At 36.8% G+C, this 12,032-nt stretch overlaps 1 protein-coding gene across 1 annotated transcript in view; it reads left to right on the top strand.

The window, feature by feature from the left end:
• Nucleotides 1-11,009, top strand: part of tab1 (TGF-beta activated kinase 1/MAP3K7 binding protein 1) — an 11,681-nt gene extending 672 nt beyond the window's left edge. The window contains exons 2-11 of the mRNA XM_058777825.1: nt 1,438-1,568; nt 1,641-1,791; nt 2,608-2,694; nt 2,778-2,907; nt 2,985-3,101; nt 3,854-3,965; nt 4,327-4,471; nt 5,974-6,187; nt 9,312-9,465; nt 10,431-11,009. Of these exons, the coding sequence (XP_058633808.1) occupies nt 1,438-1,568; nt 1,641-1,791; nt 2,608-2,694; nt 2,778-2,907; nt 2,985-3,101; nt 3,854-3,965; nt 4,327-4,471; nt 5,974-6,187; nt 9,312-9,465; nt 10,431-10,653 (1,464 nt within the window). The 3' untranslated portion in view covers nt 10,654-11,009. The remainder of the gene's footprint in view (nt 1-1,437; nt 1,569-1,640; nt 1,792-2,607; nt 2,695-2,777; nt 2,908-2,984; nt 3,102-3,853; nt 3,966-4,326; nt 4,472-5,973; nt 6,188-9,311; nt 9,466-10,430) is intronic.
• Nucleotides 11,010-12,032: the final 1,023 nt, after the last annotated feature.

Below are 12,032 nucleotides of genomic sequence, written 5' to 3'. Positions count from 1 at the left end.
CAGTTATAAAATAAAATGTTTAATAATAATAATGTTTATGCAATAAAATGTTATGTAGCCTTTCAGACAGAAATGTATGATAAGTTAAACATCTGCCGCTGGGGTCAGGAAAATCAACTTGTTTTGCATTTGATATTGTGTGACATTGTATTGTCAGTGTTTATTTGATTATAATGCCTTTATATCTTGTGAACTTCTTTATTGTCCACACAGTATTATTATTAAAAATGTATTATTTTTTTATTCAAATATATTAAAATGTATTTATTATTTATTGTTAAAATGTATTATTGTTTTTAAACTTGTTTATTCATTTCAAGTTTATATTTCTGACTGTATTGGCAGATATTTGTTATTGTTTCAGGTATTAAGGCTAGTGCTGTCAAACGATTAATCACATCCCAAATAAAAGTTTCTGCTTACATAGTATATGTGTGTGTACTGTGTATATTTATTATGTATTACATTTACATTTAGTCATTTAGCAGACGCTTTTATCCAAAACGACTTACAAATGAGGACAATAGAAGCAATCAAAACAAACAAAAGAGCAATAATGTGCAAGTGCTATAACAAGTCTCAGTTAGCTTAACGCAGTACACATAACAAGGTTTTTATTTTAATTATATAATAAATAAAAAGAAAACAGATAGAATAGAAAAAGAATAGAGCAAGCTAGTGTTAGTGGCCTTTTTGCTTTTGTTAATTATATAATAAATAAAAAGAAAACAAAGATAGAATACAAAAAGAATAGAGTTTTTAAAGAAAAATTATTATAATATAATTATATATATATATATATATATATATATATATATATATATATATAAAGAAAATAAATATGTATATATATGTGTGTGTAAAATAAAATAAAAATATATAAAATAATAATATATATATATATATATAATATAATATATACACATAATAATGTATATATAAATACACACATACAGCATATATTTTGAAATATTTACATGTATATATTTATATTCATATAATTGATATTATATATAAATATATTTAATATATAAATGTAACATATTTTTCTTAAATATATGCATGCGTGTGTGTGTGTGTGTGTGTTTATACAAAATAAATATACACAGTACACACACATATACTATGTAAACAAAACTTTTATTTTGGATGCGATTAATCATTTCACAGCACTAATTAAGGCACGTCATTTTCATATATTTTTTCAGAAAACAGGTCTTTATATAATATAATTTTGCATCTCAGGTGAATGTATGTTGATTTCAGAATGTTTCGATATTTTTACTGGAAATCAAGGTCACAAGAACATGATTTTGTGCATTGCTGAAAGTGCTCAGATCTGCATGAATGAAAATGATCAGCAGGCCGATCAGAGCACTTGATTGATTGATTGATTGATTGATTGATTGATGGCACCTGTGTCTGCTGTGTTTGCAGCATCAGAGCTGGACAGACGCTCTTCCTCTGTGTCAGCTGTGTGGCGTCGGTTCGGCCCCGAACTGTGTGTACAGCCCCGACGGGAAAGGGACCCAGAGCCACCCCAACGAAGACGGACACTTCCGCTTCAGGTAGAGCCGCTCGCAGACGCTGCGCAGACTCTGATCACTGTGAACTGATGTCACTTCCTGTTTCCTCCTCAGCACTGAGTGCTGCTTCCTGTATGGCGTGTTTAACGGGTTCGACGGCAGCCGCGTGGCCAGTTTCGTGTCCCAGCGTCTGACCGCGGAGCTGTTGCTGGGTCAGCTGAGCACCGGTCACACGGACGCAGACGTGCGCAGAATCCTCTCACAGGTTTGAGATCTGACAGAAATGTATTCATCCTCAGCATCACCAGAGATCAGGATGAGTGTTTCTTCATCAGGTTTGTAGAAATGTGTCTCTGCATCAGTGTCTCAGCAATGGATGCTCTGCAGTGAATGGGTGCCGTCAGAATGAGAGTCTGATAAAAACATCACAATAATCCACAGCACTCCAGTCCATCAGTTAACATCTGGAGAAGACAAAAGCTGAAACAAACACAGCATTAAGACGTTTTTAACTAAAATACGATCCATAATCCATAATAACGCTTCCTCCAGTGAAAAAGTGTTCTGGTCTGAATCAGGAGAGAAATCTGCACAGATGCCAAAACAGCTCTAAACAAATATGTGGCTGGATTTTGATGTGAGAGACAACAGCAGATGCACTTTTTCACTGCAGGAAGCGTTATTATGGATTATAGACTCGTATTATAGTTAAAAACGTCTTAATGCTGGGTTTGTTTCAGCTTTTGTCTTCTCCAGATGTTAACTGATGGACTGGAGTGCTGTGGATTATTGTGATGTTTTTATCAGACTCTCATTCTGACGGCACCCATTCACTGCAGAGCATCCATTGCTGAGACACTGATGCAGAGACACACTCCTCCTGATCTCTGGTGATGCTGAGGGTGAACACAGCAGATTACATTTTTGGATAAAATAGTCCAAGGAACATAACATAAATTAAGTACGAAAGATCTGTAAATGATAAATGAATAAAAAAATTGATGGCATTAAAGAATAAATTGAAATAAAATAGTTAATAATAGTAATTATAATTATAATGTCTTCTGTGCTGGTCTCTCAGGCTTTTGATGTTGTAGAGAAGAGCTACTTTGAGACGATTGATGATGCTCTTGCAGAGAAAGCAAGCCTCCAAACACAGCTTCCTGAGGTGAGCACACCTGCATGAAGAGACTGTGGATAAGATATGTCTGGATATGGATATGTAAGGATATGACTGTCTCTGTCTGTCAGGGCGTCTATCTGTCAGCTCAGACTCAGAAGATCGCGGAGCGGCTCAAAGCTTTAGAGCAGGAGGTTTCAGGAGGAGCCACTGCCTTAGTCGCACTGATACTCAACAATAAACTCTACATCGCTAATGTCGGTATGTTCTCACACACACACACACACACACACTGTGCTGATCGTGTCGTTGTTTTCTTAATTTCTGTGTGTTTTCAGGAACCAACCGGGCTCTTCTCTGTAAGACCACCAGTGACGGTCAGAACCAGGTGATCCAGATCGGACGAGCGCACACAACCGACAACGACGACGAGCTGTCCAGACTCGCCCAGCTGGGTCCGACACACACACACACACACACACACACGCTAATGCGTTAAATACAATATGCAATCAAAATGTGATTTTATTGTAAATGAATGAAGGCTGCATGAGTGGGGAAAAAACTAAATATATTATATAGTATATTAGAAATATAAAAATTACTGATGAAAAACAATCTAAGAAATGTCATTTTTGTAATATTTTACTATAAAAACAAGTATTACACAAAAATAATCATAAAAATAAAAATAATTGTATTTTACATTACAACACAACGACAGTTCTAATATTTTAACGTGAACCGAGGTGCTCTGAAATCATGAGCTGCTCATGTGTAAATGAACACAGTGACACGTTTCACTCTAAAACACACGACCCATGTATTTATTTCATTAAATCACCACCTTTGCTATTTGATAATGGCATTAAGCCATATGGTGATTTTGGTTTGATTTCATTTAATCAGCAGTTCTAAAATGCACTGTTACTCATATTCACATAAGTTGTCCGTAATGAGGAGCAGTGAGTGCTTTTCTCTTTGTCTTCTCAATATGATTGACATTATTCACATCAGCAGGCTGTGATTCGGACAGTAATATGACTCTGACTCTGAATCATCGTATATGAACTGATTCAGAGGTTCTTTGGTGAATGACATGCTCATGCTGAACCTTTTTATTTTTGATTATATTTTAGCAATACGTGTTGATTGTGTCTGAGCTGAGCGTGTCGAGTGTGTGAATGATGAAGATTGTGTGTCTCAGGTCTGGATCCGGTGCGCTTGAGGCAGACTGGACTGATCTCAGGTCAGAGCAGCACTCGACGGATCGGAGACTATAAAGTCAAATTCAGTTACACAGACATCGACGTGCTCAGGTGTGTTTCTGATGCACACACACTCACTCACACACACTCACTCACACACACTCACTCACATACACACACTTGCACACTCATTCAAACACACACATACACACACACACACACACTTTTTGTGCTTTAGTCTGGTCTTGTGTCAAATGTCCGCATCAAGAGAAGCAGAAATCATGATCGCGATTAAAATATGAGTTTATCTGACCGTATTTAGTTTCCTGATTTATGATGTTTATCTTATACATTAACTTTATAAAAACTGGTAAAACAAAAAGCTGCTTCACTAAAACGACACAAAATTCATAATATGAACTCCAACAGTTTTAAATTATGTAAATGTTTCTTATAACGTGTCTGTATTCAGTGCAGCGAAGCAAAAGCCAATCATCTCGGAGCCTGAGATCCACGGCGGCCAATCACTGGAGGGCGTGACGGGCTTCCTGTTGCTGATGTCAGAGGGGCTGATAAAAGCCCTGGAGTCGGCTCACGGACCGGAGCAGGTCAACCAGGTGATAACATGAATTATTATTACTGAAGATCTGCTGAGCTGCTGAAATAAAGTCCCATCTAGGGATGCACCAGAATGAAAATTCTTGGCCGAAACCGAAAAAAATCAAACACTGGGCCGAATACAAACACGTTTTTTTGCATTTTCCCCCATGTACTTTGCCAATTTGTTTCACCATTGCATAAATGAAATAGCCAAAATGTGCTTTTTACTGTTTTGTCTTGCTTTTAAAAGACAAAATCAATTACAGAACAACAATTTAAAAATATTTACCAACGAAGCACAATTTACTTAAAATTAATAAGTTAGTAAAATAATATTTTTGACACCCCCTTCTTGAATCAGATATGTGTTTTACTGTACAAATAAATGCAGGCTTACTGATCAGAAGAGACTTCTTTTAAAGCATTAGAAAATATTACGGATCCCAATTTGAACTCTATGTGTGAATGTTATAATAAATGTATTAATAGAGCTGTTGTAATGATTATTATTATTATTGTCTTGCTTTTTATCCGCTTTGGATTTTGAACCTTTGCTCCGCGAGCTCGTGCAGCGCTGTTTGAATACATACAATTCTTGCGTGCATTAGAAAACATAACATTCTGCAGTTTATTTAATTGTTAAAGGCCATTTGGCGATTTCAATCATCATACAGTAAACAGCAACAACCACCCCTTCCTCTTCTCATCAGAGACATGCAGTGCAGTAGTAAACAGTCTCTCGCTGTCGGTGCTTTTGAGTCTTTTAAATGCAGGGTATTTTCCAGGTCTGGAAAAGTATGGAAAAAAGAAGCAGAGTATGGAAAAGTGCTTGTTTCTCCAGACTTTTGACCCTATTTAGTTTTTTATAATAGAAAATTGAGAATTTAATGAAAATAAATTTATTGTATTACATCAAGGTCAAAATACGACTGAATTCAAGGTGCACTCTTTCATTATGCAAAATGCAGGTTATAAGCATTTTGGGTTTCTTCTCACAATATTCTTAGCACCTTATTACATACCTTTGCAAAAATAAAAAAATATACAGACTTTTATGTGCATGTGAGAAACCATTAAACTTAGCATATAGGACGATGCAACACAGAGCTACATATTGTGACATCAGCACATTTCACAGTGTGGTTTCTTATGTATGCATTAAAGAGACCTAAGGCTTTGAAATATGGCATACTGCCCTAACAAAAGCCAAATTTGAAACGCTTTTTTACAGTACCCATCTTTTTTAATAAACCCTTGAACTTGGCAAATTTTATGTCATCAGCCCATTTCGTGTCATGGTTTCTGTGCCGCCACAGAGGATGCGTTAAATTGGACATTAGGCCTTGATATTAGAGGTACTACCATAAGATCGCGTCACGTAATTGTTCGGTACAGTTCATTCTGTCTTTTCACTTATTCAGTAATTTCGGTTGCCGAACATTCGGTGCATCCCTAGTCACATCCGTCCTACAGCATCGTTTCAATATCTGTGGACTACATTTCCCATGTTCCCTGGCAGGAGATCGTTTCCATGGTAGCGGCGGAGCTGGTGCAGCAGACCAGTCTGGAGGCGGCTGCGCAGTCGGTGGTGGAGCGCGTCAAGCGTCTGCATCATGACGCATACGTGAGCGGCAGACAGAGGGCGCCGCACTGCGCAAAACATGAAGACATGACACTTCTTATCAGAGTCATTAACTACGTGCTCGCAGACGGATCGCTCACACCCACACAAGGTGAGACGCAGCTCGACCAATCACAAGCCAGAACCACAACCACCTGCTTTATAAATCACAGTACACACAGGTTAATGAAAATCCTTTTGACATAAACAATAAGATCTTAGACCGTCACATTATATGCATTAGTGCTGTCAATTGATTAAAAAAATTAATCACACATTTCTTCTGAAATTAATCACGATTAATCCCACCTAACATTAAAGTTTTAAAATAATAAAATGAAAACTAAAAGACTTTCAAATCACATGAGCCAATATTTTATTCACAGTAGAACATAGATAACATAACAAATGTTTAAACTGAGAAATGTTACACTTTTATCCCCTAAATGAGATCATTTCAAATTTGATGCCTGCTACAGGACACAAAAAAGTTGGCACGGGGGCAACAAAGGGCTGAAAAAGCAAGAAATTTTGAAAATATTCAGCTGGGAGAACATCTAGCAACTAATTAAGTTAATTGACATCAGGTCTGTAACATGATTAGCTATAAAAGGGATGTCTTGGAGAGGCAGAGTCTCTCAGAAGTAAAGATGGGCAGAGGCTCTACAATCTGTGAAAGAGTGCGTAAAAAGATTGTGAAATACTTTAAAAACAACGTTCCTCAACATCAAATTGCAAAGGCTTTGCAAATCTCATCATCTACGGTGCATAACATCATCAAAAGATTCAGAGAAACTGGAGAAATCTCTGTGCGTAAGGGACAAGGCTGAAGACCTTTGTTGGATGCCCGTGGTCTTCGGGGCCCTCAGACGACACTGCATCACTCACCGGCTTGATTCTGTCATTGACATTACTAAATGGGCCCAGGAATACTTCCAGAAACCACTGTCGGTAAACACAATCCGCCGTGCCATCTGCAGATGCCAACTAAAGCTCTATCATGCAAAAAGGAAGCCATATGTGAACATGGTCCAGAAGCGCCGTCGTGTCCTGTGGGCCAAGGCTCATTTAAAATGGACTGTTTCAAAGTGGAAAGGTGTTCTATGGTCAGACGAGTCCAAATTTGACATTCTTGTTGGAAATCGCGGATGCCATGTCCTCCGGGCTAAACCTTCCAGCATGTTATCGGCGTTCAGTTCAAAAGCCAGCATCTCTGATGGTATGGGGGTGCATAAGTGCATACAGTATGGGCATCTTGCATGTTTTGGAAGGCACTATGAATGCTGAAAGGTATATAAAGGTTTTAGAGCAACATATGCTTCCCTCCAGATGACGTGTATTTCAGCAGGACAATGCAAAACCACATACTGCAGCTATTACAACAGCATGGCTTCGTAGTAGAAGAGTCCAGGTGCTGAATTGGCCTGCCTGCAGTCCAGATCTTTCACCTATAGAGAGCATTTGGCTCATCATTAAACGAAAAATACATCAAAGACGACCACAAACTCTTCAGCAGCTGGAAACCTATATCAGGGAATAATGGGACCAAATTCCAACACCAAAACTCCAGAAACTCATAACCTCGATGCCCAGACGCTGAAAAGAAGAGGAGATGCTACACCATGGTAAACATGCCCCCGTCCCAACTATTTTGAGACCTGTAGCAGGCATCAAATTTGAAATTGTAAAATTTCTCCATTTAAATATTTATGTTATCTATGTTCTAGTGTGAATAAAATATTGGCTCATGTGATTTGAAATTCTTTTAGTTATCATTTAAAAAAACGTCCCAACATTTCTGGAATTCAGGTTGTAATGTAGAAACAGCATAAAAACAATATATTTTTAATATTTGTTTAATAGAATTTTTTTTTATGACTGAAGGCGAGATACCAATACTACTGATGTCTCTAGGAAGTTATTTTTTTCTTAATATTTAATAATCGAGAGCTATCAATTTCAACATTTATTAGACTTTAAAAAACAACAACTTCTATTTTAAGTGAACTTAAAACAATCTTCACATAAACCCATTATAATAAATGTCATATTTACCTGTGCCCTTCAGCAAGTAGGAAATATGCAGAAATTTAATAAAGTTATCAAACACTAAATTAAACATAGATGAATCCTTAAAGCTACAAAAGTTATTGATTTCCTCTTTTTGTTTTTGATCTTTGATTAATAGACATCACAGCAGCTGGGTTATTAGGTTATTTGGCTGCTGTTACTTTAAGAGCTGCTGCTGCTGAACATGACGCGAATCTGACACGCATTGTGTGTGTTTTTTTTTTTTTGCTTTTTTTATATATACTCTTTACCTTTTCTGACCCACTTCAGGTCTTTAAGTCTCTACTAATGAGCTGACGAGATGAATCGGCTGTGTTAGATGAGGGAGACAGTGCTGGGCTGCTCCTGGACAGTTTTGAAAACCATTTCAGAGAAATGTTCGTAAATCTGACTCGTATATAACAAATACTTACAGCAGCCTGACCTGTGTTGCAGCCTGTAATAAACCACGCCATGCTGGTTTCATCTGGCGTCTGAAAAGTCTCCCATTTGATGTGCTCGTAAAGACATTCTGCATCTAAATAAATGCAGTTCTTTCAACAAAAAAAGAGATAGAAGCAGCAGTTGTAAGTGGGGTGGCCAACCCTAGCCCCGCCTTTAAAATATTTTTAACGGGTTAAACTGAAAAAATGAATTACCTGCGCTAAATTTGACAGCTCTAATATGTATACATAAATTAAAAGCTCTTTGCAAGAGAATCTAATGAATTTAATTTAATATCAAGAACCTTGCAAACTTTTATATTTTTCATATTTATTCATTTTCAAATTATTTCAAATTTGGTACATTTTATGTCAAATAATTATCAATTTATTTGCAGCATATCTTATTTTATTATTTTTAAATAGTGTGATATATCAATTGGCTCCTTACGATACTGCCATTGACATCGGCATCAGAAAATCTATATTGGTCGACAACTCTCTACCGTGGTAAAATGAGTGTAACTATATTTTAATAGTTATATTTACTAAATATTAACCATATGCATGAACAACTCCTCCTCCAAGTATTATATTAGTGTAGGCTTTGAAAACCAGTGCATTAATACACAATCAGTGTGTGTTTTAATCAGCATCATCACACAGATTCTGAGCGCGTCTCGTCCAGTCCGAGTTTATATTCTGCATCATAATTAACACTGATGTGTGTGTGTGTGTGTGCAGGAGGACGGATCTACCCGGTGTCTGTGCCATACTCCAACCATCAGAGCACCAGTAAGACCAGCGTCATGCTGTCTCTGGTCATGCCGGCGCAGGGAACACTGACCAACGGCTCCAACACCGCGTCCACTCTGGAGGGAGACACGCCAACCGCCGGGTAACACAGCACTTACCGCGCTTAACAGTGCTTTTTTCCTTTTTAATTTTAGATAAATTTTTAGTAATTTAGTTTGCGTTTTTTTTTTGCCATTTTTAGTAGTATATAGTTCAACTAAATGAAAATAAGAAATGTTGCTTTGTAAAATAAATTAAACGTTTCCTTTTGAATTTTAACGTTTTAGTAATTTAGTTTGTTTTTTCCATTTTTATTAGTTATTGGGTTTTTTATAATGTGTCGATGTTGTTTTTACTTATTTTTATTTTTAGAATTGTATTTATTATTTTATTTTAGTACATCAAGTTGTGATGTGAAAATGAGAAATTACGTTTCCTTTTTAATTTTAGTAATTTAGTTTGCCATTTTTATTTTTTTCTGTCTATATTTTTACAAATTTTTATTTTCATAATTTATTTAATTATTATGTATTTATGTTTTATTTTACTACATCAAGTTAAATGAAAATGAGAAATTTAAAGTTTCCCTTTTTAATGTTAATGTTTAATGTTAAGTTTTAGTAATTTAATTATTTAATCATTTAATCATTGTTTTCATATATATAATTTGCTAATATTTGTTTTCATAATTTTAGTTTTATAATTTTTCAGTTGTAGATTTTTTCTATTTTAGTACATTAAGTTAAACTAAGAAAATATTTCAGTTAAAATTTTCAATTTCAATTATAAAATAATGTAAATGTTTTTTATGGTTTATTTTTAGTTAGCTGTAATAATCCTGCACCCACCTAATGTTGTTTCTTACAGATGAATGCATTTGTAACTATATCAGTAATGCATAAATCTCTCTCCATGGTCCCGGTTTAACTGTAGTCTACTGACACCCCTGATTCCCCTGACCATAGACACCTTACAGCCTATCAGTGAGAGTCCTGACCCCGCCCCTCTCTCTGACCCTGCCCCTCCCACTGACCCCGCCCCTCTGTGTGTCTGTGCTCCTCCCCTCAGTCAGAGTCCCACAGCGACGCTGCAGTCGACCAACACGCACACGCAGAGCTCCAGCTCCAGCTCCGGAGACGGCAGCCTGTTCCGGCAGAGAGGCAGTCAGGCGGCGCAACCGGACGAGACGGGAAGAGTGCCTCCATACGTCGACTTCACTCAGTTCTACCGACTCTGGGGCTCCGACCACAGCGAGGGCCAGGGTCTGTCTGGAGATCTGGGGCCGCAGTGAGGACCTGCAGTGCGTCCCATCAGGTGAAACACAATATTATTCCATCTGTGAGCCGAAAACAATCTCCTTAAACTGTATCATTGGCCTGTAATCATGGATAGAGGCGCTCCATTGACTGTATCAAAGGGAAACTCACTGGAGCATCCAGCAGCAGATCCGAGTCCAGCATCATGTTTATAACACTTCACACTCACGTTTCTCTGAGCTTCTTTCTTCCTGATTCTGTGGAGTTTGACATCTCTGAAAGACCAAACCTGCAGAGCTGCATATATACGTCTTGTCTGTCTGTCTGTGTTTTCTGTGTTCTTTGAGTTTTTAGTGTCTTCCTTTAATAAACAGCTCTTGTTTCAGCTCCACATTCTGGTTTGGTTTCTCTTACGATACGATACAATGCAACATTTATTTATAAAGCACATTTAAAAAGCAGCCAAAGTTGACCAAAGTGCTATACAGAATAGAATAAAAACTTAGAAAACATAATAAATAAAACAAGAGTATCAAATTTAAATCACAACAATAATAAAACAATGATTGAACCAATGATCAAGGGGTATTGAAAGCTAGAGAGAATAGATATGTCTTTAGAGCAGACTTAAAAGCAGAAATAGAGGGTGCTAATCTAATGTGAAGAAGTAGACTGGTTCAGAGTTTCAGTGCAGATAAAATGGGGTTTACCGGCTCATGCTTGCGGGTTCCAGAGAGTAATCTAGTAGCTGCGTTTTGCACTAGCTGTAGACTGAGAAACACCGTAATAAAGTGAATTACAATAATCTAAATGAGTTGTTACAAAAGCGTGAATCACTTTTGGAAATTGGAAATTACTCTGTGATAAGAAGAGTTTCACTTCAGAGAGTTGACGGAGATGAAAAAAGCATGATTTTACAACAGTACTGTTTGTCTGTTTAGTTATGATTAAACATAATTCCCAGATTCATAGATGCAAACTCCTTAACTTTCAGTGACAACTCACTTTTTTGAGATCAAAATAGGTCACCTATGAGATTTGCTTCGATCCAATGAGAAAGTGTTTTTATTCATTCTAAAACTGTTGTGTATTTTCTTTACTCTTTACTTCAAAAACTATGTCTAAAAAGGGTAATATTTGATGTATTTGAGGTCTGAGATGTGGGATCGGTGAGAGAGAGAGAGAGGGCAAACCTTTTGTATTTTAGGTCAGCACTGCCGTCTAATCAGCCCATATTGTCTTAAATAGCCTGCATAGCACTTCATCTTTATAACATGGGATTTTGACCAAATATATTCAATCTTGATTTTTGTAAAATGTTGCAACAAGATGTTAAAAAAAAAAATTTGTGTGTGTGTGACTACAAATGAGCATGTAAAGCAAATATCTTTAAAAGAAATTCTCACCTTTTTTC

This window comes from Onychostoma macrolepis, chromosome 06 (genome assembly GCF_012432095.1).
Source record: "Onychostoma macrolepis isolate SWU-2019 chromosome 06, ASM1243209v1, whole genome shotgun sequence".
Lineage (NCBI taxonomy): Eukaryota > Metazoa > Chordata > Actinopteri > Cypriniformes > Cyprinidae > Onychostoma > Onychostoma macrolepis.
Note: the sequence above shows the minus strand (reverse complement) of the source record. Positions and strands in the feature narration are given on the sequence as shown.